At 39.8% G+C, this 22,593-nt stretch overlaps 2 protein-coding genes across 2 annotated transcripts in view; one reads left to right on the top strand and one right to left on the bottom strand.

The window, feature by feature from the left end:
- The window catches only part of faf1 (Fas (TNFRSF6) associated factor 1), a 1,021,784-nt gene that overhangs the window by 453,936 nt on the left and 545,255 nt on the right, over nucleotides 1-22,593 (bottom strand). The window lies entirely within an intron of this gene.
- Nucleotides 10,447-19,279, top strand: lhx4 (LIM homeobox 4). The gene is made up of 6 exons (XM_046048871.1): nucleotides 10,447-10,525; nucleotides 14,212-14,383; nucleotides 16,105-16,307; nucleotides 16,873-17,027; nucleotides 17,865-18,036; nucleotides 18,891-19,279. Exons 1-6 carry the CDS (start codon nucleotides 10,447-10,449, stop codon nucleotides 19,277-19,279), a joined length of 1,170 nt encoding a protein of 389 aa, XP_045904827.1.

The following is a 22,593-nucleotide window of genomic DNA, read 5'->3' as shown; positions in this document are numbered from 1 at the left end:
TAAAGCATTCAAGGTTGAAGGAAAAAGCCTGTTGCCATCTGGTGTGCAGCGCAAGCTAAATCCTAACAATTTCATTGGGATTATAGCAAGTGAGTAATCCAGCTTTCCTTTGGGACTGGAGGAGAGAGATTACCCTAAGGATTAGCTCCCTGCAGATAATAAACTTTATTAAAACGCAATCGGCTTTCGTGGGGCTTCTTCCCTCACACACTTGGAGGTATGCTCCATGGGGGGCAGGCAGCAGCTGACCCTCAGGCAGGGTAACATGGGTGAGATGGTCGGGTGAGGTGGATGAAAGAGGACGAGGTTTGTCGTCCGTATTACAAAAAGCCCATCTGAAGGACAACCGATACTTGATCTTGAGCCTTGTGTTTCCTGGAACGTTTGCTTGACTTCCCTTGACTCCTGCCCCTTACCTTCACCCCCAACCTGTCACACATACACACACTGATCTCACCCACTCCATCTCTTCATCCAAGCCACGTTTTCAGCATGAGCAGTATGACAGGTTTTGATGGCGAATTAGTTGAGTTAAGGCAGTCGATTCCTCTAACAACACACACACACACACACACACACACACACAATTGGCTGATTAATAGCCCTACATTAAAGCAGAGGAACATCAAGGCTGAGCAGCTGTGGTTCTGTGACTTAATCAAACTCTCGGATACTTTGAATTAGACCCTCGATGACACATTATGATTGCCAGAATGGATTGAAAAAAGCACAGTTTGTCACCGGGAAGCTTCTGCATGTTATTTATTCCTTTTTCAAACATTATCCAGTATATCATCTGACAAATTTTAATATCAGGGTGGGCTGTGTTTTTTTTTTTACTTGGAAAACTGTCAAACTATAAGAGGAATTATGTATCCTTCTCAAACTTTTTTGTGTTTTGGAACTATTTGTTTTGTTTTTATCTGGCATGTAATGTACTCGCTGCGTGCATTTGTGTTTACCTTAGCTATGGATGAATTTAAAGAATATTGTGAAATGTGTGTAGCACGATTGCTTAAGCCAAATTTTCCCTTGAGGATAAAAAAGTATATCATATCTTAAAGAATTACATCTATTTAAAGTTAAATCAATCACTTGTTTTTTGGTTTAAGTCCTTTTCTCCCACACATCTGATCAGTTAATCAGTTTAAATGTTTACCTGTGTTTGTTATAGGATTGGGGTCAGCGATGCTTCGTGCTGCTCACAGAAGCCCTTTATCAGGCGCCTTGAGCCTCCTTGAGCTGCAAGTATTATACTGGTTCAGACTAATGATGGTTAATGAGGAAGTTGGCAGCAATGGTAATATCTGTCTGCAGCTTTGCCAAGGCTGAGGTGAGCGGTTCACACTGAGGACAGGGGCTTCAAATCTAAATCAAGACACATTCAGAGATATTATCTGTCTGAATACAGAAGCAGTTTTATCAGTTTTAAATTTAATTTGAGGGTCATTGATCAAATGAAACATAGAACAACAGAGAAATTATAGAAGTTAACCATGAAACCATAGCCATTTAGACAGAGTGACAAATTAAAGGAAGAATTTACATAGTGTCTTAGTGAAGTGTTGGGGCCATCTGTCTGCACTTCACGTGAAGGTGCGCGGCTATTCAGCAAGCTAAACTGATTACAAATGAATGAAGATGAAAAACCATAAACAAGAGAACAAAAATCTTGTGAAAATGTGTACAGTAACAATAAACTGTATTTTGCTAAACAGTGAAATTAGTGACATAGTGTAGGGCTGCAACTAACAGATATTTTCATTGTTGATTAATCTGTCGATTATTTTCTTTATTAATCAATAAGTTGTTCAGTTTCTTTAACTACAAACTGCATCTCATCTTACAACCCTGTTATAATATGACAATAAAAATGTCAGAAAATTGTGTCAGTGTTTCCCAAAGCCCAAGATGATGTCCTAAAATGTTTTGTTTTGTCCATCAACCAAAGATATTCAGTTTACTGTCAAAGAGGAGTAAAGAAATCAGGAAATATTCACATTTAAGAAGCTGGAATCAGAGAACTTTTCTTTAAAAAATTACTCAAGCATATTAATCGATTATCAAAATAGTTGACGATAGATTTAATAGTCGAAAACTACCTAATTGACTATTCAATTAATCATTGCAGCTCTAAACTCATACCAGGAAGAAACAAAGCAGTGACAGAACAACATTAATTATATAAAGTACATGAAGTGTATATACAGTATACAGTAATTAATCTAGTGAAAATATACCAAAGTCCTCAAAAGTAGGCTACAAACTCACACTTATTGTAGCCCAAATTTGCATTAGCAACAGATTAGCTTCAGACAGCTAGTATAATCTGTAGCTTGGTTACTGATCGTTGAAACTTTCAACTTCACAAAATAGTGATAATAAAACAAGTTCCTAAATATAGTGCTGCAATAAGGGCGTTTGGGAGTAGATAAAAGAGACAAGTCCTGTGAATATTTACTTGGTCACAGATTTGGCAAAAGACTGGATATTCTTGGTCACTGTGAGACTACCATTTAACCGGCAGAGACTCCAGTAAGTTACTGTTCCCAGACAAGAAATAGTTACACAGTTGTAGCACATATCCATTTTTTTGAACGAATTAAACAAACAAGACGTAACGTGTTAATAAATGAGCCTTAGGGGTAGTCTAGAGTACCTTTGAACAGAAATAGACAAGACATTTTCTTCTGCTTCTGATTTTTATGCTAAGCTAAGCTAATCGCCTCCTGGCAGTATAGCTTCATATTTAACAGACAGACACCAGTATGTTAAAAGGGCCAGCACCAGTGTCGGGAAGGTTACCGATTACAAGTCACCATATTTCAAATGTAATAGTAGTGTAACTATTTCTTTGTAACTACTTTGTCAAAGTAAACATTTAATTACTTTTTAATGGATTTTCTACATTTCTAATGGACGTTTTCATCTGTTAACCAATTTCAATAGACAGCTTAAGAGGAAATTTACGTGAGAACCATTTAACAGCCCCAGAATAGCATCAAACTTTTCTAAACAGCTGTGGCTGGAAATGACAATGGAAACCACTGTGCACATAAAAAACATGCAAAGCAACAAAATGAATACTATTCAACATACAGCCTAGCTTTTTACAGAAAATATTCAGACGTAATGTAATCATGAACATTTTCATAAGTAACTGTACATTTACAATTTTTTTCCAAGTAACTGTAAGTGTACTGTACAAAATGTAACTGTACAGTTACATTTATTTTGCAATTAAATTAATAACTAAATTACATGTAACTACCTACTCTCCAACACTTGGACTATTCCACCTCCCCTCATTGTCAAGCAAGAAACACATGTAACGTTATATGTCAAATTGTTTAACTATTTCTCAACGGAAAGCAACAGCTTCAGTCTTACAGATTTCTTTGACCTCTACAGGAGAGATGAACATCACGCCCTATAGTTTAGTGTTGTTGTGTATTTTGGATCCCCATTAGCTGTCATCTGAGCAACAAATGTCAAGAACAACATACAAAACCGAACAACTAATAATACATCTCAATTCATTTGCACATCTAGGCTTCTGCAAAGCAGTGATGGATATTTACAATACTGCACTTAGGTACAATTTTGAAGTACTTTTCTCGAGTATTTCCGTTTCTCTTTATAATTCAACTCCCCTATATTTGAAAGGCACATTTTGTATTTTCTGTTTTAAAGCTTTAACTATTGGTAACTTTGCAAATTCAGATTATTAATATAAAATATAATCAACAAATACATTTGGGTATATTATAGGTTATATAGATTAAGTTGTATAAGGTAGTTCATATTAGCTCCACCTTTACCAACTTCAACATTAAAGTGATGCATACATTGATGTCAGTAATTAAAATCCAATAATATAATATTAATCTGCAATGGGTTGTGATTCTCCCTATAGAGAATTTTTTTTACTTTTGGTGCTTTAAATACATTTTGTTGCTAACACTTTTGTACTTAATTTGGAATCTCACTTGATTACTTGTAATTCAGATTACTTGTAATCAAGTGAGATTTTGAAATCATTACTTTTACTACTAGTAATAGTACTTCTTCCACTACTGCTACATAGAAAGTCAAAGTGCCCTGTATGGGAGCATCTGCCTTTGATGGGTTTCTCCACTTATTTAGTCACCTAAGATTAAAGTTTTCTGTCTTTGTCTCGTTTGTCTACATTGTTGGTGTTGGAGTTTGCATTCTTAGTTAGTGCTTTTATTACAAGGTCAGGAACAAACTTTGAAGCTCAACTTTTCGGCCAACATGGACAAATAGTTGTTAAAGTGCTTTTGAAAAAAGACAAAAGAAATTTGAACATATACAGTTTCCGGAAAACTGTTCAAACTCCATCTGCTGATGAGGCTTATGTGATATGGACCAAAAACCTCCAGAACAGGTCGACTAGTTTTTTCAAGTTCATGATCCCCTGTCCAGGTTCAGCATGAGCCATTGTCTCAAGAAGGCTAGATTACTTTTTCGTGCTTATTCACTGCAAAACAAATGTTCTGCACTGAGACATTGTTGTGTTATGAAAGCACAGACTGAAGGGTAAAAACCTCACCGCGCTGCCCTGTTGTTGTCTTCCATAAATTAGACAATGTTGGGTTTTATAGTCGCTCTTCTCCTGTATGCTCTCTGCCTCAATGTTTATTACCCCTCCAGTATTGATATTAAAATGCAGGAGGGGCTTGATGCATTTTTCTGTCATCTCTCTTTCTGACTTTAATAATACTATAAAGCTTCTTGCTGTGGACAGAGGGAGAGGAGGGGTGAATAAATTATGAAAAAGAGGTTAATATATGGAATCGGTATATATCACGTCCAAACTAAGCCAGATCCCCATTCAGTTTTAAACATTCAGCCTTTTAAAGGAAGGAGTCAAGTAGGGTCAGATCCATCTCATTTTACTGCAGCGGTTCCTCCCCCTTTCATGTGGATGCTCATCTGCTGATCTCCCAAACATCTCATCATCATCATCATCATCATCATCATCAGAGTGTTGGGATGCTGTTTGTACCAAGAGACAGTCACTTTACTTCACTGCCAGTCAGCCAGTGTTGTGAAACAAAAAGAAACTGTGAGTGTGTTTTTTTTGTTGTCTAACTGCGAGCCCTCCTTTGTAGTTCCTGTAGTGTGTGTTTAGAATGACTGAAGGACAAGTATTGGAAGTCCAGTTCATCTGTGAACAGCAGAGAGTGCAGAAGTGTGGACAGGAGGGAGGGGAAGCCCTGAGAATCAATAACCTTCTACCATCAACTGCATTTAGGCCTTGATAATACGCTCGACTGCACTATTTTAATTTCAACACAAAGCTGACCTTTACTTCTTTTGTTCTGTTTCTGGTCTTTTTTACATTCTGGTCTCACCCCCTCCTCCAGACTTAGCATATAGCTTACAGGAAGTGTAGGTAATGAAGTTGGAGAAGATCCAACACTTGTCAGCCACATTATTTTAATTCACTCAGCTGACACTGCTCCTGTCATTGAAGTGGGAAGATTCATTCCTTGCTTTTCACAAAAAAAAATCTGTCTTAAAATCTCTGTCTGGTTTAATGTCATTTGTTAGCAATAAAAGGGCCTTCTGGTCATCTAAATTTAATCCTTATCTGAAATGTAAAAAGCAAAATATGGCGCTTAATGATTTAATGTTTTAACAGTGAAGTTTTATATTTCATTTAATTTCATAGCAAGTTTTAATTGAGATGCACTGTATATTTTGTCTGGGTCAGTCCTGGGTCAGAAAGCAAACTGAATTAGCAACACACTAAAAATGAAGGTTTTTCTTTTCATCACATCAACCTCTGACAGAAAAACACACAAACAACTGTTGGTTTGGAGAGTTGTATGCAAACCCCTACTGGTATTTTGTGCATAAAGTTTTGGATCCAGGATTAGATTCAGGAGGTGATGAGAGTCTGGAGTCTAGCATGCATTAGGCAGCCTGCAGGTAGGGGGACACTTTGGGCAGGTGCCAGTAAATCACAGGACTTCAAATTAAACTGGATATACTGAATCATGTATTCTTTGCTGTGAGAGATTCAAAAAAATACCTCAAGAGGTTGTCAGTGCACGTCTTGATTTTAGTGTAAGGGGTCATCTGGGTTCTGCAGTCTGGTGAACCTTACACCTTAGGCTATTTGTGAATACCGAGCCACAGTATTTCAACATCTCTTCTGCGAAAAATAGCAGTTTTCTTGTGCTATAAATTATTGTATTGTTTCCTCATATCAAATTAAATAACAAATAATTTAATAATTGCCAAAATCTCTCCGCCGGTAATGTTTGTGACAAGTGAAGCCTCTATAAGCATCGCCAGTGTGTCTCGAAAATAACAGCAAATAATAACACTCCGGTTATATTTAAAATCCCATTCAAGTCTTTCGTCGGGCAGGCTTGGCCCGGACTTGGACTCGCTGTAGCCTACTAGTTATTTGAGTCAAATGAGCCTATTACCGCCTCGTCTTAGCGCGACAGGGTCAGGTTCAATCAGGGAATTGGAAAATATCATTTCTGACGGGAATAGATTTCGTTTGTTCAACCAATCTCTTTTACTAATTACCCAAATGGACAGGAGCTGTCAGGAGACAATAACTATTCCCTAATAGAATTTGTCCCCGAAGTGCAATTTAATTTTCTCCCTTCCGTGCTCTCTCCTAAGGATTCCCCCGCGCTTTCTGCCTCTCTCCCTCTCTCTGTTCCTCTCCTGCTTCCGGACCAAATGGCTCGGGAAACGGTGCCATCGCAACCTGATGTTTGTCTTGTCAGTGGATGCCGGAGAAAGTGCGGACCGACTGCTGCCGTTTCTGTGCGAGCTTTGGCTCATGCTGAAAAAGCAAAACTCAGCGGCATGGAGGAGAAGAAGAGGTGGAGGAGGAGGAGGAGGAGGAGGAGGAGGAGAGAGGAGACAGTCTGCGAGCTGCGGTGATTAGGTAGGTCTGCACGGTGATATGTTCGTCTTGCAAACATAGAGGACATCTACAGCTGTCTAAAATGTGCATCTTCCCTGAAGTTAAGTCGCTGAGATGTAATGCATTTTGTTTCTATATTGATCACAGCCATTACAGTGAATTGTGAGTGCTGTTTTGCAGCCATTTCCACACAGAAAAGTCAACGTGCTATTGACGTCCTTCATTTGGTGTTGTCACCGTTTGTAAGGTGCATTTGCTCTAGTGCTCAAGTGATGTTTTGTGTGTGTGTTTGTGAGTGAGATTGAACTCTGCAACTCTGGAAATAATGTTCAGAAGAGGAATGCACACATCCTGTGTTTACACACATAAAATAATAAATTCATATCCATCAAACATTTGATGTTTTGGCTCATCATAAAGCAGGCCTGCCGCAGAGTTGTATATACGACAGTACACAGAGACACTCGCACTGTTTCACACCTGTATTATGCTCCACATAAGCCTGCTCACACTACACGTGGACTTGTTTCTGTGTTTCTGACTCCCGGCTCAGTAAGATGGATCTGTGAATCGCAGATGTCAATGAACTCGTCCACTGAAATATTATATCTAATTAGAAGTAGCTGGGTCAACGGCGGTGGCAAAGGAGTTGCCCTCAGCTTGAATTATTGCCCGAGAGCTGCTTCCTCTGTAGCGCCTTCATATAGCCTAGACAAAGAGAAGTCATTTCACCTCTCTCAGAAATTGCATTATTCCAATTATTTCATTTTTTCCTCCCCTATTTTCCTTTTTGTGTATCTGAGTTCATTGTTTAAGGATATAACATGGTGATGATTTGTTATTAAGTTAAATTTGATTCATGCGCGAGGGACTGTTGGATAGCAGTAAACAACTGGGCATCTTTTGTGGTTATTAGAAATATATTTTTGTAGCCGAATCTTTCATTTATCACTTCATCTTTTAAATATTGGCTGTGCTCATCTTGTGCAAGATAAATAGTTTCAGATGTGCATTGTTTTGCAATTCATCTTGTCATTCCCACTTTTTTTGCCAACTCATTTAACGGTGGAAAAAAACGCACATCATTTAGTGTCACTGAACCAGATGCGCGGGCTCACATCTTTTTCCTTTCTGCATTTTGCATCCGTCAATTATTCTAATTGCATTGCCCTTTGCTGACAGGTTAAGAGCATTTTTATCTGCATTGTTTTCCAGGGCAGCTAAAGGGCCTCGATACTAACAATCACAGTAATTGAATAGTTGAATAAATTGAATAATCTTGAGGGGAAAAGTGTATAATGAAAATAAAGTAAAACCAGATGATTCCCTTGCCCCACACCATGGATGGATGGATGGATGAATGGACGGAGGGGACACCTGGCCTGGAGTCTGCAACTTTGAATAGGTAAAATTCCTGTAATATCCCAGCCTCCTTTTTTAATCAGCTTGATGTGCGTTTTCGTTTTACTAAATTACATTTAAAACATTACCCACAGGCGAGCGGCTTATGGGATTGTGGGTCCCTACAGTACATAAACGGCGTGCGACAATAGAATAAACAGTCCATAGTTGGAAATAGGCTATAGGCCTATACGGGAAGGGATACGACGTTAAATCAGCATAATGTAGTACAGAAAATGTTGGCAGCGCTGCGTTACGTGTTGGAATTGGACACACGCAAAACCCCCGTTTTCTTTCCCAGTGCAGAATAGAAGAAGAATAGAATAGATATAGAAGAATAGAAGTTTCCAACGCCACACAGTTTGTGTTGTAATTTGTATACACACTTCTTGTACACTTATTGTTTTTTGTTAATAAAATAACACATTTTCTAACATTATTTGGTGTAAATATTTTTCCACTGCAAACAACATGTTTTACCTTAGATTTTCTGAGGGCAACACTGAATCTAGAGCCTCTGTTTATTATTATTATTATTATTATTATTATTATTATTATTATTATTATTATTATGCTATGCACTGAATTTATACAGGGATAAATCTAACATTTAGATTGCTGAAAACCACTTTGATTGTATGATCACGTAACATGAAATTTAATTTCTTGTTCAAATTAAATACGCTGGTGTTGCTGCAGTTGACCGTGTATCCAGATGTGTCTGGGCAGGTGTGGTGTGTGCTGGTGTGAGCTGCACACGTTCACCTGGGACCTGCAGACGGCCTCACTGTTGATGGAAACAACCTGCGTTGGTTTGGAGGCGGACCATGGGGAAAGCGCCACTGTGTGCTTTCCTTTCCACGCTTGAAGTAAATTGGAAGCGAAGATTGAGTTCATCTAGCTTGAACTAGCAGCCCTCCGGGGGGAATATCTTATCCGGGAGAGCAGTCTCAGACGATGGGGTTTGAAATGAACAGTGTCAGGAGGACTGCGCCCAGACTCCTAATCCTACCTGTCACTGGGAGAGACAGAGAAAGAGAGAGAGAGAGAGAGAGAGAGAGAGAGAGAGAGAGAGAGAGAGATACACAGGCGCTGCCACGCTGCCAGGGAAACGCACAGCTCACACAGGTGAAGGGGCTGTGGATTTGACTCAGACATGTGTCCAATAACACCACTTTTGTGGGTTCACTTTTGTTCCCTTAGCTGTTATTGACAACTCATTTGTCACATTTCACCCTGAAGAGATATTTAAACAGACACTGAGGAGGGTTGTGTTAAGGAAAAACGTGTGAATGAACTTTTTTGGGAAATATTATTGGTTTCATTTCATGTTGACAGATTGCCTGCACATGCCTATGCCTATGTCTTCTAGCTGAATGAAACAAGAAAGAAAAATGTGTTTAATTTGATGAAATAGTTCTGTGTCTAACAATCCCACATTCTGATTGATCTATAAAACCTTGTGTTGCATTTTGTCCAAATAATCTGGCGCATGCTGAAGAGAAGTCTGTTTAAGGCTTAGGCCTATTGTTAATTCCAAAAACAAAAGTGAAATGTAGCTGTTCCTCACATTTCCCTGGCTGCATGGGACCCCACCTTCTCCTCTCCAGAAGGAACCCTGCTGGCCCGGGGCCCCTCCGGGAGCCACTGCAGTGAGCTATTTATGGTCTCCACAGGAACAAGGTCCCGCCTCTCCGGAGACATTTTCATATACCATGTTAGACGCCTCTCCCCCTCTGCTTTCTCCTCCTCGCTCGTACACCTATGGAGGATGCTTTCCGCCCCGGGGGCCTCCTCTTCCTGCCCTCCTATTGGCCCCCTCGTGAGCCTCCGCCGCGATGACGTCAGGCTCCGCCGCCCCTGCAGCGTTGAATGGACAGGGCAGTCAGTCTGATTCACTCCAAAACAGCTCAACACGGCACGGCACGGACACCATCCCCCGGAATAGAGGAATAACAGGGATAGAGGCTTGACGGGACAGCGAGGGAGCTCACCCTGCAGAGAGGAGAGAGGCCTCAACATCAGCACCATCATACTTTTTTTTTTCTCCAGGAGACAGGACGGGGGAGTGCGCCCACCGTGTTGCGGGTGTATGTGCGTGCGTTTGTCTCCCGGTTTGGATCACGATGATGCAAAGTGCGGCGGTCCTACCGACAGAGAGTCCAGTAAAGAGTTTACCGGAGATCCTCGGCGTGCCACTGCAACGTAAGACATGTGTTTACCCTCCTTTTTCTGTCGATTATTAATCTGGAAACCAGTTGTCGATTGCAATCTGCGCTGCAGGGTTTTACTGTATGGAGAGGGCTTTAGTTACAGTAATCGAGGAGGAGGAGGAGAGCAGGCTGAATAGTACAGCCTTACATTGTCACTTACAGGCCAATGACGTGCCATGCTGCTTGTATTTCAATGAGCAAAGACGTCTTAAATAAAAGACTATTGCCATCAAAGCCAAGCAGTGACCATGCCGCATGTCCAGTTAATGTCTGCAGCTTCACAGGGCTGCAGGCTGTGTTCTGCAATAGGCTGCAACACTTGAGTGCAAAGGATGGCAATTCCATCCCATCCCTTAGGAGAAATGAGATAATTTCTGTTATTTAAAGCAATAGTATTTCATTTCCCAGTTTGGGCTCAAACTTTGCTGCATCCTCCGTCAGGTTGTTGGGCTTACAGTGAGCCTTCCCAGCCAGCTGTTAATTTGTAAACGTGCGTGCATGGTCAAGGGATCAGACGCAGTTGTCATCACCCATCAGACAAACACACTCTGACTTTGATTGACTCTCAATACAGGGTCAAATTAAATGCCTGGTACACTTTATTTGCTCTGGCCCTCGAAGCCGGAGGCCATTATTTGAGGATAAAACCAAATAATTATTATCAGCATCTTGTTGCATGTTCTACCTCCCAGCATCAAAGGCGAGAATTACCGTACATCTGTTCGTCCCGGCGTGTTAATCTGCCCCAGGCCCTTTATAATCTGATCGTGCAAGGATAGAAGTGCAATGGGATACAGCTCTGCTCTGACCTAATTATTTAGTTAGTAAAATGTACAGATGGACCTAGTCTAATAGGCTACCTCGAAAACAAAGAGACTCAAAATGGGATAATATAGATAATTACTAGGCTACTTCTTGGTTTCAAAACACTCAAAATAAAACGCTCTGTCCCGTCCTGTAGCTCCAGGTATTATTCAGGGTCAATTCTAACATGCAAATAACCAAACAATACACAATCATATTAGGCCTATTACATTTGTACCGCATTGTCTGTTTGGTGTGAACAAACTGAAAACAAAAAATACAGGTGAAACAGGATAACTGCATGATGTCACGTGTGTGCTTTCAGAGTCCCTCGCAGCCTGTTGAGCAAAGTATTTATACCTAACTAAAGGAAAAAGAGACTATATGTGGTCGGCTTATGCTCTTTAATTTTATAAATCGAGGCAGATTAAAAGATTGGATAAAGATCCTGCCACTCAGCCCCCCTGCAGTAGGCCTCCAGCATTCATCCTGGATTTAAACCCTGGATTATTCCAGGAATAAAAGCAACAGAAAATTTATCTAAATAATTCTTTATAGCATGGACAGAGAGCTCTGCTGACTCAGGGCAATTACACCCAAACCTTAACCTGCAGGCTATTAGTCTTGGATATAAAGTGTTTACTTCACGTTTAATTACCACAAATCATTTGACAATTGAAAGTTTGAGAGGCTGCCAGACTGCACCTCTTCTTATATATATATATATATATATATATATATATATATATATATATATATATATATATATTTGAAAGCCCCGTTCAATCAAAATGTGCTTCACTTCCTGTGTGAAATGACTGAGGTGATGAGGCTGAATGTAGTGAAGAGTGGAGAGTGGTGGCAACAGATTCTAAGATATGATGCCGCCCTGAATACACGAGGTTTACTCTCTCTCTCTCTCTCTCTCTCTCTCTCTCTCTCTCTCTCTCTCTCTCTCTCTCTTTCTCTCTCACTCACACACACACACACACACACACACACACACACACACACACTGAAGCTGGACGGTGGACGCTCAGTCGTTGCCAAGATCGTGCTGCTTTCCTTTCAGCACCACTTTTCTTCGCTCAGCTTCACCCACCCACCACTTATCTCCAGATATTTTAAATACCTCTAATTTATACTAATTTTTTTAAAAAGTCCAAGGCACACATTCAGGTGCAAGCATTATCCCTGTAGGAATTTACTCACTGTTGAGGTAAAACTAAACCAGGCCAGCCAGTAATCCTTGTCTGCGTCTGTGCAGGAATTACTGCTCAGTATTTATTGTGTGCATTGCTTTCCTTTGGTAGTTTATAATAATGACCAAATATTAATCTGTCACTGTCACTCATCTAATTTGTACATTTAAACATTTAACAGCAACGTAATGCAAACAATAAATGCACTCAATTATTACATTTTAAAGAATTGAACAACAAGTTTAAACGTTGTGTGCTGGCTGCCTTGACCTCCATGTTGCATAAGCCTTTGTCTTTTGCAGACTGTATGCTGTGATGATATTAATTATAAGGCATCTTGAGCTTTGACGGTTATTATAAGATGATTTCACGGAAGAGATGATGTTTTCTCTCGGCGGTGAACAACAGCCGCAGCTCATGAGTGTGTGTGTGTTCACACTGCTTTTCTCTGCCCACTTCTTTTCGATATTGATTTTTCATTATCAAATATCATGTGGATGTTTGACTAAGCGAAGCCGCGAAAGAAAATGTAGAAAAATTGCACCGCAGAATAATGGAGGAAGATTAAATGCAAAAGTAATCGTCAGTGTTGTTGGTTTTTAGATGCTAACATGAGGCCTTTTTTCACAACAGCAACCACGCATTTGTTCTCGTAAATATAATGCAAATATATACACTTGATTATGATAAAAGACACTAAATGAAATCACTATGGAATAAGCCAGTTGCTGTGCAACATATTTCGTGTAATAGGTATAAATAGACTAGCCACTGAAATTTGGTTGTTTGTTAAAGGACCGGCATTATGAGGAAATGTGTAATTTGTTATGGATGAACATTTTTATTTCTGTTTGATTCATTTAATTTAATTTCACTTTTAGTAATCTGCAGTTTACTGTAGTAGATCATCGATGCCGCTGCAGTAATATGAGGGAATCGGAAGGTTAAATACAGCACGGTCCCTGTTTCTGCATGTGGTCTGCTGCTGCTTCCCAGTTGTGTTTCTCAAAACCACAAAAAAGAAATTTAATCTCGCCTTGACTTACTTACATAGATGCCACCACACCTCCTAGAAAACCAACTAGAGAGATGATCAGACTTCAGAGTCATAGAGCTGGTTAACAAAATTAAGAAAAATCAATATGATTGGCAAAAAGTAGCCTAGGTTATCTCTCTGCACTGCTGGGAAACAGCTCCGACTTCAGCACCTTGGACAGACACGGAAACATTCCCAAAACGTTTTTTACAGTTCATCAAAGACGATAAAATTAAAAAAATGAAATTCATTACGGAAATTAAAAACAAATAGGACGAGAGAAAATACATACCACAGTAAATTGAACGACAAGACTGAGACAAAACGTTTCTACACTACGATCTTGTGTCTTTAAATATCATTATTATAACAGCCTATCCTTTAGGCCTAATATAATATTATCCATCCTGTCTGATATGTGATAGGCCAAATTGCAGGCTGGGACACGATGGAGGGAAAGCTTATTTTACCAACGAATATAAATGAACGCTTGCTTTATTTCTATGGATATCAGGTAGACCTATTGTTGTTTGCCTCATGGTCAGAGTTTCACTTCTCTTTTTACTCAGTGTGTGTGTGTGTGTGTGTGTGTGTGTGTGTGTGTGTGTAACCTTGTGCTCTTGTCTCCCCCTGCAGAGATCCCTCAGTGTGCCGGCTGTAGTCAGCACATCCTGGACAAGTTCATCCTGAAGGTGCTAGACAGACACTGGCACTCCAAGTGCCTCAAGTGCGCCGACTGTCAGACTCCGCTATCGGACAAATGTTTCTCCCGGGCAGGAAGCGTCTACTGCAAGGAGGATTTCTTCAAGTCAGTGTGTTTATCTGTTTCGATTTTTTTTATTGCTTTTGTCTCAGTGGTGAAGTAATGGCATTTATATATATTTTCATAGCTGTCCATGATTTATTATTAAAACTGAGTTGGTTTCCTCCCCTTAACTGTGCTCGATACAAAAACAAAATAAGCGAGATGCACGCAGAAAAAGTAACATTTTGGTGACTTTCACCTTTAAATGGTGTGGTGGGAGAGGAAAAGTGACTTATTCTGCTGGAAACTTGTTTTGAATAACTCGTCTATATTTGATATTTACAAGCAATTTATAGGTTTATATTTATAATTTATATCAGGCAACATTAGCCTAAATTGTTAGCTACTTGTTTCGCAGCAGATATTAAAGCATTAGCATAAATCCAGTGTTATGTCATATTGTTTAGCAATATTTACAGTCGCATTTTGATTTTTTTGTATTATAATGAAAGAAAAATTCTATTTCGTCGATGTCAGATGATGTCAGATATTTTATATCAAGGTTTTATCAACTTTTATTTCTAAATATCAACACAGAGAGCCATTTAATTGATCATCTTTTGGTTAATTATTATTAATTCTCTGGGTTGAATTTATATTTCTTTTTTCTAATTGTTAAAATTATTTTTTGATTATTAATAATCTATATAATTTTGATGGTCTGTTATAAAGCTATATCATTGTTCAGCTCAATGCATAATGCTGGACTATGTTTGCTCATTTATTTCAGAATTAAAATATGTGCTGATGGTATTTATAAAATCTCGTAATAATATAGAAAGTAAAATGTACCCTTTGTTTATATCTTTTTGCCATTCCTCATTTTTCTTTTTTTGTCTGTCAAAGGATTGGATTTCTAAAGCATTACAGAAGAAAATTGAGTTTGACTTTTATCCAAAACAGGATCATCAGATCCGAGGCTCTTTACTAAATCATGTTTGAAAGGTTTTAATGCTCCAAGCTTGAATGAGACCTAAAGAGCTCTGGAGTCTCACTGGGAGGTAACTGTGTTAGCCGACCCAGGGGACAGCAGGGGCACGTTTGCATGTTCAAACTGTGGTCAAGGGACATGTGTGACTGGACAACACACACATGCATAAACACAAAAACGCACACAGATCCAGTGGTGTGTGTGCTACCCGGTAGTGATTTGGAGGCTTCACCTTGCTCTTTTTATTTCTGTGGGTTGTTTGTGTGATTTAAAACCTCTCCTGAGTCAGTGTTTTATTGGTTCTCCTCAGGGTGTGTTTACTGTGAGCACCCCTCATCCTCCTCCTCTTTTTCGTCTTCCTCCTTATCCTCCTTAGCTCTCAGTACTTCATCTGCAAACACATAAGCATGCAAACAAAATGCACACACACGCACACACACACACACACATACACACACACACACACACACACACACACACAAACAAACAAGTGCATTGATCCTCTCCATCCATCAGCCTGTGGACAGGTCTATCGTTAACAGAAATGCATTCCAGTGCTGATATTTCCCTTCACAACAGCTGGAGCTTCTATTAATATAGACAGTGTGCCATCATTCTTGGCTGCAGTTGAAGAAATAGCTGTCTAGCATATGAAATTTTAATCTTGGGTTGGTTTCAGTATCTCCATGAGCCTGTAAATTGGGTATAAACAGGAGAAGCATGGCAGTCTAACCTGCTGGTGTTTTGCATCAAATTTACTAACGGCAGCTCTCTTCCTCGTGTTTTCCTTCAGGCGATTTGGAACAAAATGTGCATCATGCCAACAGGGGATCCCTCCGACGCAGGTTGTGCGGAAGGCGCAGGACTTTGTGTATCACCTGCACTGCTTTGCCTGCATCATGTGCAGCCGACAACTGGCCACCGGGGACGAGTTTTACCTCATGGAGGATGGGAGGCTGGTGTGCAAGGTGGATTATGAGACTGCAAAACAAAACGGTAGGTCTGCATACATGCAAAATATTAAGCAACAACATTAGCTGAAAAATCCAATTAAATTTCAAACGAAAAAATACAGGTTGAAACTTTACTTAAAAAGATCCGTTGCAACAATCATGACATTTTTATCACTACAGTCAGACTCAGTCTATGTGGTTCAGTGCTGACACAGAGGATGTGTTCAAGCTGTGTGCACTGTGCAATGCAATGAAATGACTTCTGACTGTGGATCTATGTTGTTTGTCGTCTGGGTGTGGATGCTGTCTCTCCCCCTCCCTCTCTTCTGAGATTTCCATGCATCTCTGATTGATTATGTAAAGTGAAGCAATGCTCCTATATGGTGCGGCCCCAATAACTCTGTTCCTCTGGCACTCTGACTGGATAGATTTATGTCCTCTGCTGTGGGAGTGGGACAGATGCACAAGGACAATAATACTCTTCCATACACGACCATTCACTTCATTTAACACACATATACTCCGTGCAAAGGCCGAGGGGCACTGCCTGTTAAGGAAACGTGACAAATGTAAGAAGGAGTCACTCACACTTGTAATGATGTTTTCAGATGATTCAGAGGCTGGGACCAAGCGACCAAGGACCACCATCACGGCGAAGCAGCTAGAGACCCTCAAAAGTGCCTACAAAAACTCGCCGAAGCCAGCACGCCACGTCAGAGAGCAGCTGTCCTCGGAGACGGGGCTAGACATGAGAGTAGTGCAGGTAGAGGGTTTTGTCTTGTCACATTCAGAATACTGCAGGTGTCCCCATTCCTGTAAAAGGCTCTCTGGTCCGTCTTTGACCTGTACAAAATGCAGCAGCTCAGTTTCTCAACACTAGCTTATCATTATCACTAGCAACCATTTTTATTAATTATGCTTTAAATACAAATGTAAAACTGGTATTATCAGGGTTTTCAGACTTTTACCTTTCTGAAGGCCTAAAAAGATGGTATTTTATTTAAAAGACAATACAAAGACGCAAAACAAACTCCTCTTAAAACTTATTTATATATTTACTTCAATGTAAGGAATTATTTGTTTCTGAGCCTCTTTTTAATATCTCTTTAATATTTCTTACCACAATTTTCCTGCTTTTTCTCTTGATGTTCAATTTTGTTCAAATTGTCTTTATGCAACACCATTTAGAACATTGCTTTTTTAAGTTTATTTTGATGAGAATCACTTAGTTAATTTAGACTAAGTTGGTCTCCATGTACCAAGTGTACATTCAAAATAAATTAGATTCAATTTTATTTGTATAACGCCAATTCACAACAACTGTTATCTCATAGCGCTTTTCATATAGAGCAGTTCTAGACTACTCATTGTGCTGTTAAGTTTTGATCTTCACAACTATCTCATAAAATTCTAACTGTTTTGTGTCAAACTAAATGGTTGGAAGAGTTTTAGATTTGAAACATTAATTCAGATTAAACAGAAAAAATATTATTTATGATGATAATTATTATTATTAGTTGGAGTAGTAAGTCATTGTTTTGAATAGTTACAAAATTAATTCTTATTTTCAGTAAATGATCATTATTATTATCCCTGTCAGGTGTGGTTCCAGAACCGGCGAGCAAAGGAAAAGCGTCTGAAAAAAGACGCTGGTCGACATCGCTGGACTCAGTTTTATAAAAGTGTCAAACGCAGCCGAGGAGGAACTAAAGTGGAGAAGGAAAGCTCGGCGGATGACGCAGGACTCAGCGACAGTGAGCTGAGCTTCAGAGGTACGTATCATGTGGATCATTTCAACCAAGTGCATATCTATTATTGCTTAAGAGACAGATTCCTGAAAGGGAATTGTCAGTCATGCTGTCGTGCTAATGGGATTAAGGGACTCTACAAGCTGCTAAATGACACGGAGTGCAGCAGCGATTGAATGTGTCTTTGTGGCATTTCATTTGTTTTCTTGCGTTGCTCAGTGCACTGTGTCAGGCAAATCCAAAATGGCATTCTCATTTCACATTCCCCTCACACCTCCCCATTGCCGCTGACGCATCCTCCTGCCTCTGTTTGTCGCCATGATGGAGCTTATTGGAAAAGAGAGAGGTTCCTTAGTGGGAAGCAAATGACATTTTAGACATCCTTATGTTATTTAATGTTCGCAAACCCCGTTTTGGGTAGTCATAAAAGTCCTGAAGCCACTTTTAAAAAGAAGACCATTTTTATGAGAAATGAAAACATGGTGACAGAAACTCTATAAAGCATGCGAGGCTTTTAGTCAATTAGAGAGAAAGTGCTCTGGGGCTTTGTTGTTATTGAAGCCACCCGGAGGAAGGATTGAAATGGAAACAAATATTTTGTGCTGCAGTAATTGCACACATACATACCTCCTTTCGTAGAGAAGAAGAGCATGCTTTCTCACCAACAAAATTCAAACACTTATCAAATACTTCAGCGGACAACTTACTGTACCTTCGTAAAATCCACATAATGTTACTGCAATAAATCTCACTCATAAAAGCACTTAACTGTATTGAAATATAACAACTATATAATGCTCTTGCAGTTGACAGTGTGGACAGTTGATGCGTCCAAATGTTTACACCCCTCATGCTAAGTGGTGGTATCTCTTCCACAGATGACCAGGTCCTGTCAGATCTCGGCCACACCAACGGGCTTTATGGGAGTGTCGGTGACGTGACCAGCAGCGGGGTGCTGAATGGTGGCTTCTCAGTCGACGCAGCGGGACAACCCTACCACGACATCCGAGCAGGAAGCCCCTACGGTCTCCCTCAGTCACCCTCCTCCATCACTTCTCTGCCCGGCCACACCCCTCTCCTCAACAACCTAGGCTTCAATATGGACAGTCTGGTGGTGCAGGGCGGGCCGGGCGGCGTGGGACAGGCCCTGAGGGCCATGGCAGGGGGCCCAACCTCAGACCTCTCCACAGGCAGCAGTACAGGATACCCTGATTTCCCCACCAGCCCCGCGTCATGGCTGGATGAGATGGACCATTCCCAGTTTTGAGTCTTGAGCACGGTAGAAGATCATTGTAGGGATACGACAAAACAGACTCACAAAGCTTTTTACATTACTTTCTATCACCCTCCAAGACTGGTATGTTTTGTGATTTTGGGTGAAGAGGAGAAGGAAGAGAAGAAGTGTCAGTCCCTCAGCAGTTGTTAACGGTGAGGTAACAACCGCATCAAGATGTGCAGCCCGGATAAAAGCAGTGAAGAACACCTCCACACCACTGAATGTTCAATCTCAACACTGAATCATACACTTATTGTTATCATCTGACTTTATTTTGTCCTTTCACTCTGAATATGAGACTGGATTTCCAAAATTTCAGTGGATTTTTGCTCACTGGGGAATTAATATTGGCTCACCTCTCAAATTAAACCATCCCTGTCTATCAGCTACAACAATAGGGCTACAATCTAGATCAAAGTCCCTATGCGACCCAGGAGGCACCTGCATGCTTCTTGATTGATAATGAGTAGGACTGCTGTCTGGCCATATCAAAGCCTTTACATTGGCGATGCACTTTACTCTCCTCTTCTTTTTTTGTTTTTTACACATATGGACAGGAATGCAGAGAGAGGAAGAGAGAAAAAGAGGAGAGACATATGCACAAGGCAAAAACACAGTGTTTCATTGGGAGAGAAATTTACAAGAACAGTGGCACAAGTATGAATTTTGAACCATGCTGATGTTTTTTAATGTATTGCTGACGCTTACAAGTTAATAGGAAGTAGATGGCCGTTGGTCTGTCTGTCCGTCTGTGTGTCCGTAGAAATTGATGTCTCCTCTGTTTGAGTGAGGGCGAACACTGTTTGCTACACAGCAGGTCTCTCTTCTATATTTATAGGTGCTTGACTTGTTCTTGTCTGTGTAAAAGCTGTCTGAGAGCGGACATCTGTCAGTATTAAACTATCTGTTTCCAGACTCACCGGGCATCAAATGTTATGTGTTGGAGGACAGTTAAGAAGTTTGGGGTTTGGAGAAAACCAACTCTATCCATTCTAGTAATATATAACACATCAAAATGATTAATTTATTTTTTGTTTGAATGCACAGATTTAAGACAAGGAGATATCAATTTATAGACATGCAGATTCCTTTGCAGATATTATTGAGCAAATTAAATGGTTACACAAAATACAAAACATTCATTTAACATTCAAAACCCCAACAAGTATTAGTAGGAACACTGATAAAGATTTGCTTTGTGTTGGCTATTTCCTCAGTCTGATCCAAGCGTCTCTTGGTAATCTACTCAGTCCAGCAGAGCACTAGCTTTGCCTGCTATCATCCTACTTACGAACCCCAGATGTGTTGTCAGTCTGTTCTCCCCCTGCCTGGCCTCCATGTCAGAGGGATTACCACAGAGCCCCCCCACTATCAGGGCCAATACTCTGTAGCTTCAGACCGCTGGGCTGATAATGTTTCCTACAGTTCAGGCCACATCAGCCACATCTTAAAGCCCCCAACGACAAGTGAGACGGAAGGATGGTTCACTTAAAGTGCAACCCCTGGTTCTGACTCTCTTGAAATACAAACTTTCTTTGAGCTGTAAGAGCAACTAATTGTTTGATCTAAGGGAAGGTTTACTTAAATACACATCTTCAATCACAAATGAAATTAAATCGTATATATGTGGGCACCTTTTCGCAAACAATTGCCAAGTCCTTTTTGTTTTTTTTACCAGAGCATCCTATTTGAGAGCCAGAAAGCAAATCAACTAACAGAAAGTGACACCATTAAGAAAATCACTTAACACTTTGGATTACAGCCCGCAAATTGCAGCATAATTATCTACTAATTACATGGTATCAATGAAATACTTACTGTGTAACTAAATTCATTTGTACATACAGGAAAAGAAGACAAGAAGTTAGAGAATAACCTCTTAATGTGTTTAAGAGGGACATACATTACTTAAATTACTACTTAAATTACACTTTTTTGAATTTCTGAGTATGGATTTACAGTATACAGTAACATTACTAGAAAACAAGACAGGAAAAATGGGTTAATTGTGTTTCAAAAGTACGTACAGTATAAAACATTTCTATGTCCACCCTTAATGCTAGTTTGTTACCGCCTTATTCCCTGCATATTCTTACCTCGTACATCCCAGTAGATACCCAGTAAGTGTTTCATTGATATGTACAAAATATTTAAAGTTTAATTTGCGGGGTATAATCTAAAGCGTTAAGTGAAACTCACACGCAAACACATTACCACTACAGTTTTGTTAAGTCTGTGTTGCCTCAGAAGTTTGCATCTTAACTGTTGTAAATGTTGTACAGTTTGAAAACGTGTTGATCGTCTTGTTTCATGAGCGCTATTTATTATTGCCATGTGTCTTTGAAAAAGATGTAAAAGAGAGCACTGAATTTATTCATTTATGCCTTCTGTGTAATGGTATGAACCGTGTACAGTCAAATCTATATGAGGAAAATAAAGCTGAATTGTCTTTGGGTTACCCTCGACTGCATTCCTCTTTAACAGACCGGGTCTGCTGTGATGAATGTGAGTGTTAAGATTTTCAGCTGAACTTTGTTTTCAATATATCAAAAGAAAAATATCGGCTGTAGGTGTTTTTATTATTTTGCCTTATCTAAACGCTCTTAGAGCGAGTTAACCCGCAAATTCATTTACCCATTGAGAGCATTTACCACACACTTAGGCCTCTATTCAATTGTGGAGATCCATTTAGTACCACCAACAGACAGTGGTCAGTCAGTTAACAGTGATTGATGCCGCTTTCCTCTCTTGCTATCGGGGTGGGGGTGACAGGAAAGATACATGAAGAGAGAGAAGAAAGAGAGAAAGAAAGACGAGATAGAAAAAAAACAAGTGGAGAAACAGATGCCTCGCTGGATTCACTGATCCTCTCAGTGCTAAAGAGACACAGCAGCAGATTGCAGTCAAATCTCTCCTTAATCCCTGTGCTGTTAACTAATTGTAGAGTGCTTTGTGAAATATGATAAAATATGCTTTGTGGTCAGGCAAAAAGGGAATGTGGCCCATATGCAGACAGTTAGCTTGTATGTCAATATGTCAAGCTGGTAAGTAGACTATATGTAGGGCTATAGCCAGGATGTTTCACCACATAGGTCATGAGTCCCATTTCACAAACCACACAGCCCTTGTTTTTTTTTCACTAGCAACCACAGTTTTCTGTAATTTTTATCTCCATTATTGCGGGCTAAAGGCTGTTTCAAAGCCTCCCTCCCCTGGTCTTACATTTTTACATACTTTAAATGTTAAATAATGTTACATTTATTCTAATATTTGTTTTTAATTTAAAAACTGTCAAAGGTAGATAA

The sequence above is a fragment of the Micropterus dolomieu genome, linkage group LG05, assembly GCF_021292245.1.
Source record: "Micropterus dolomieu isolate WLL.071019.BEF.003 ecotype Adirondacks linkage group LG05, ASM2129224v1, whole genome shotgun sequence".
In the NCBI taxonomy this organism is placed as follows: Eukaryota; Metazoa; Chordata; class Actinopteri; order Centrarchiformes; family Centrarchidae; genus Micropterus; species Micropterus dolomieu.
This window is presented reverse-complemented; position numbering and strand designations above follow the sequence as displayed.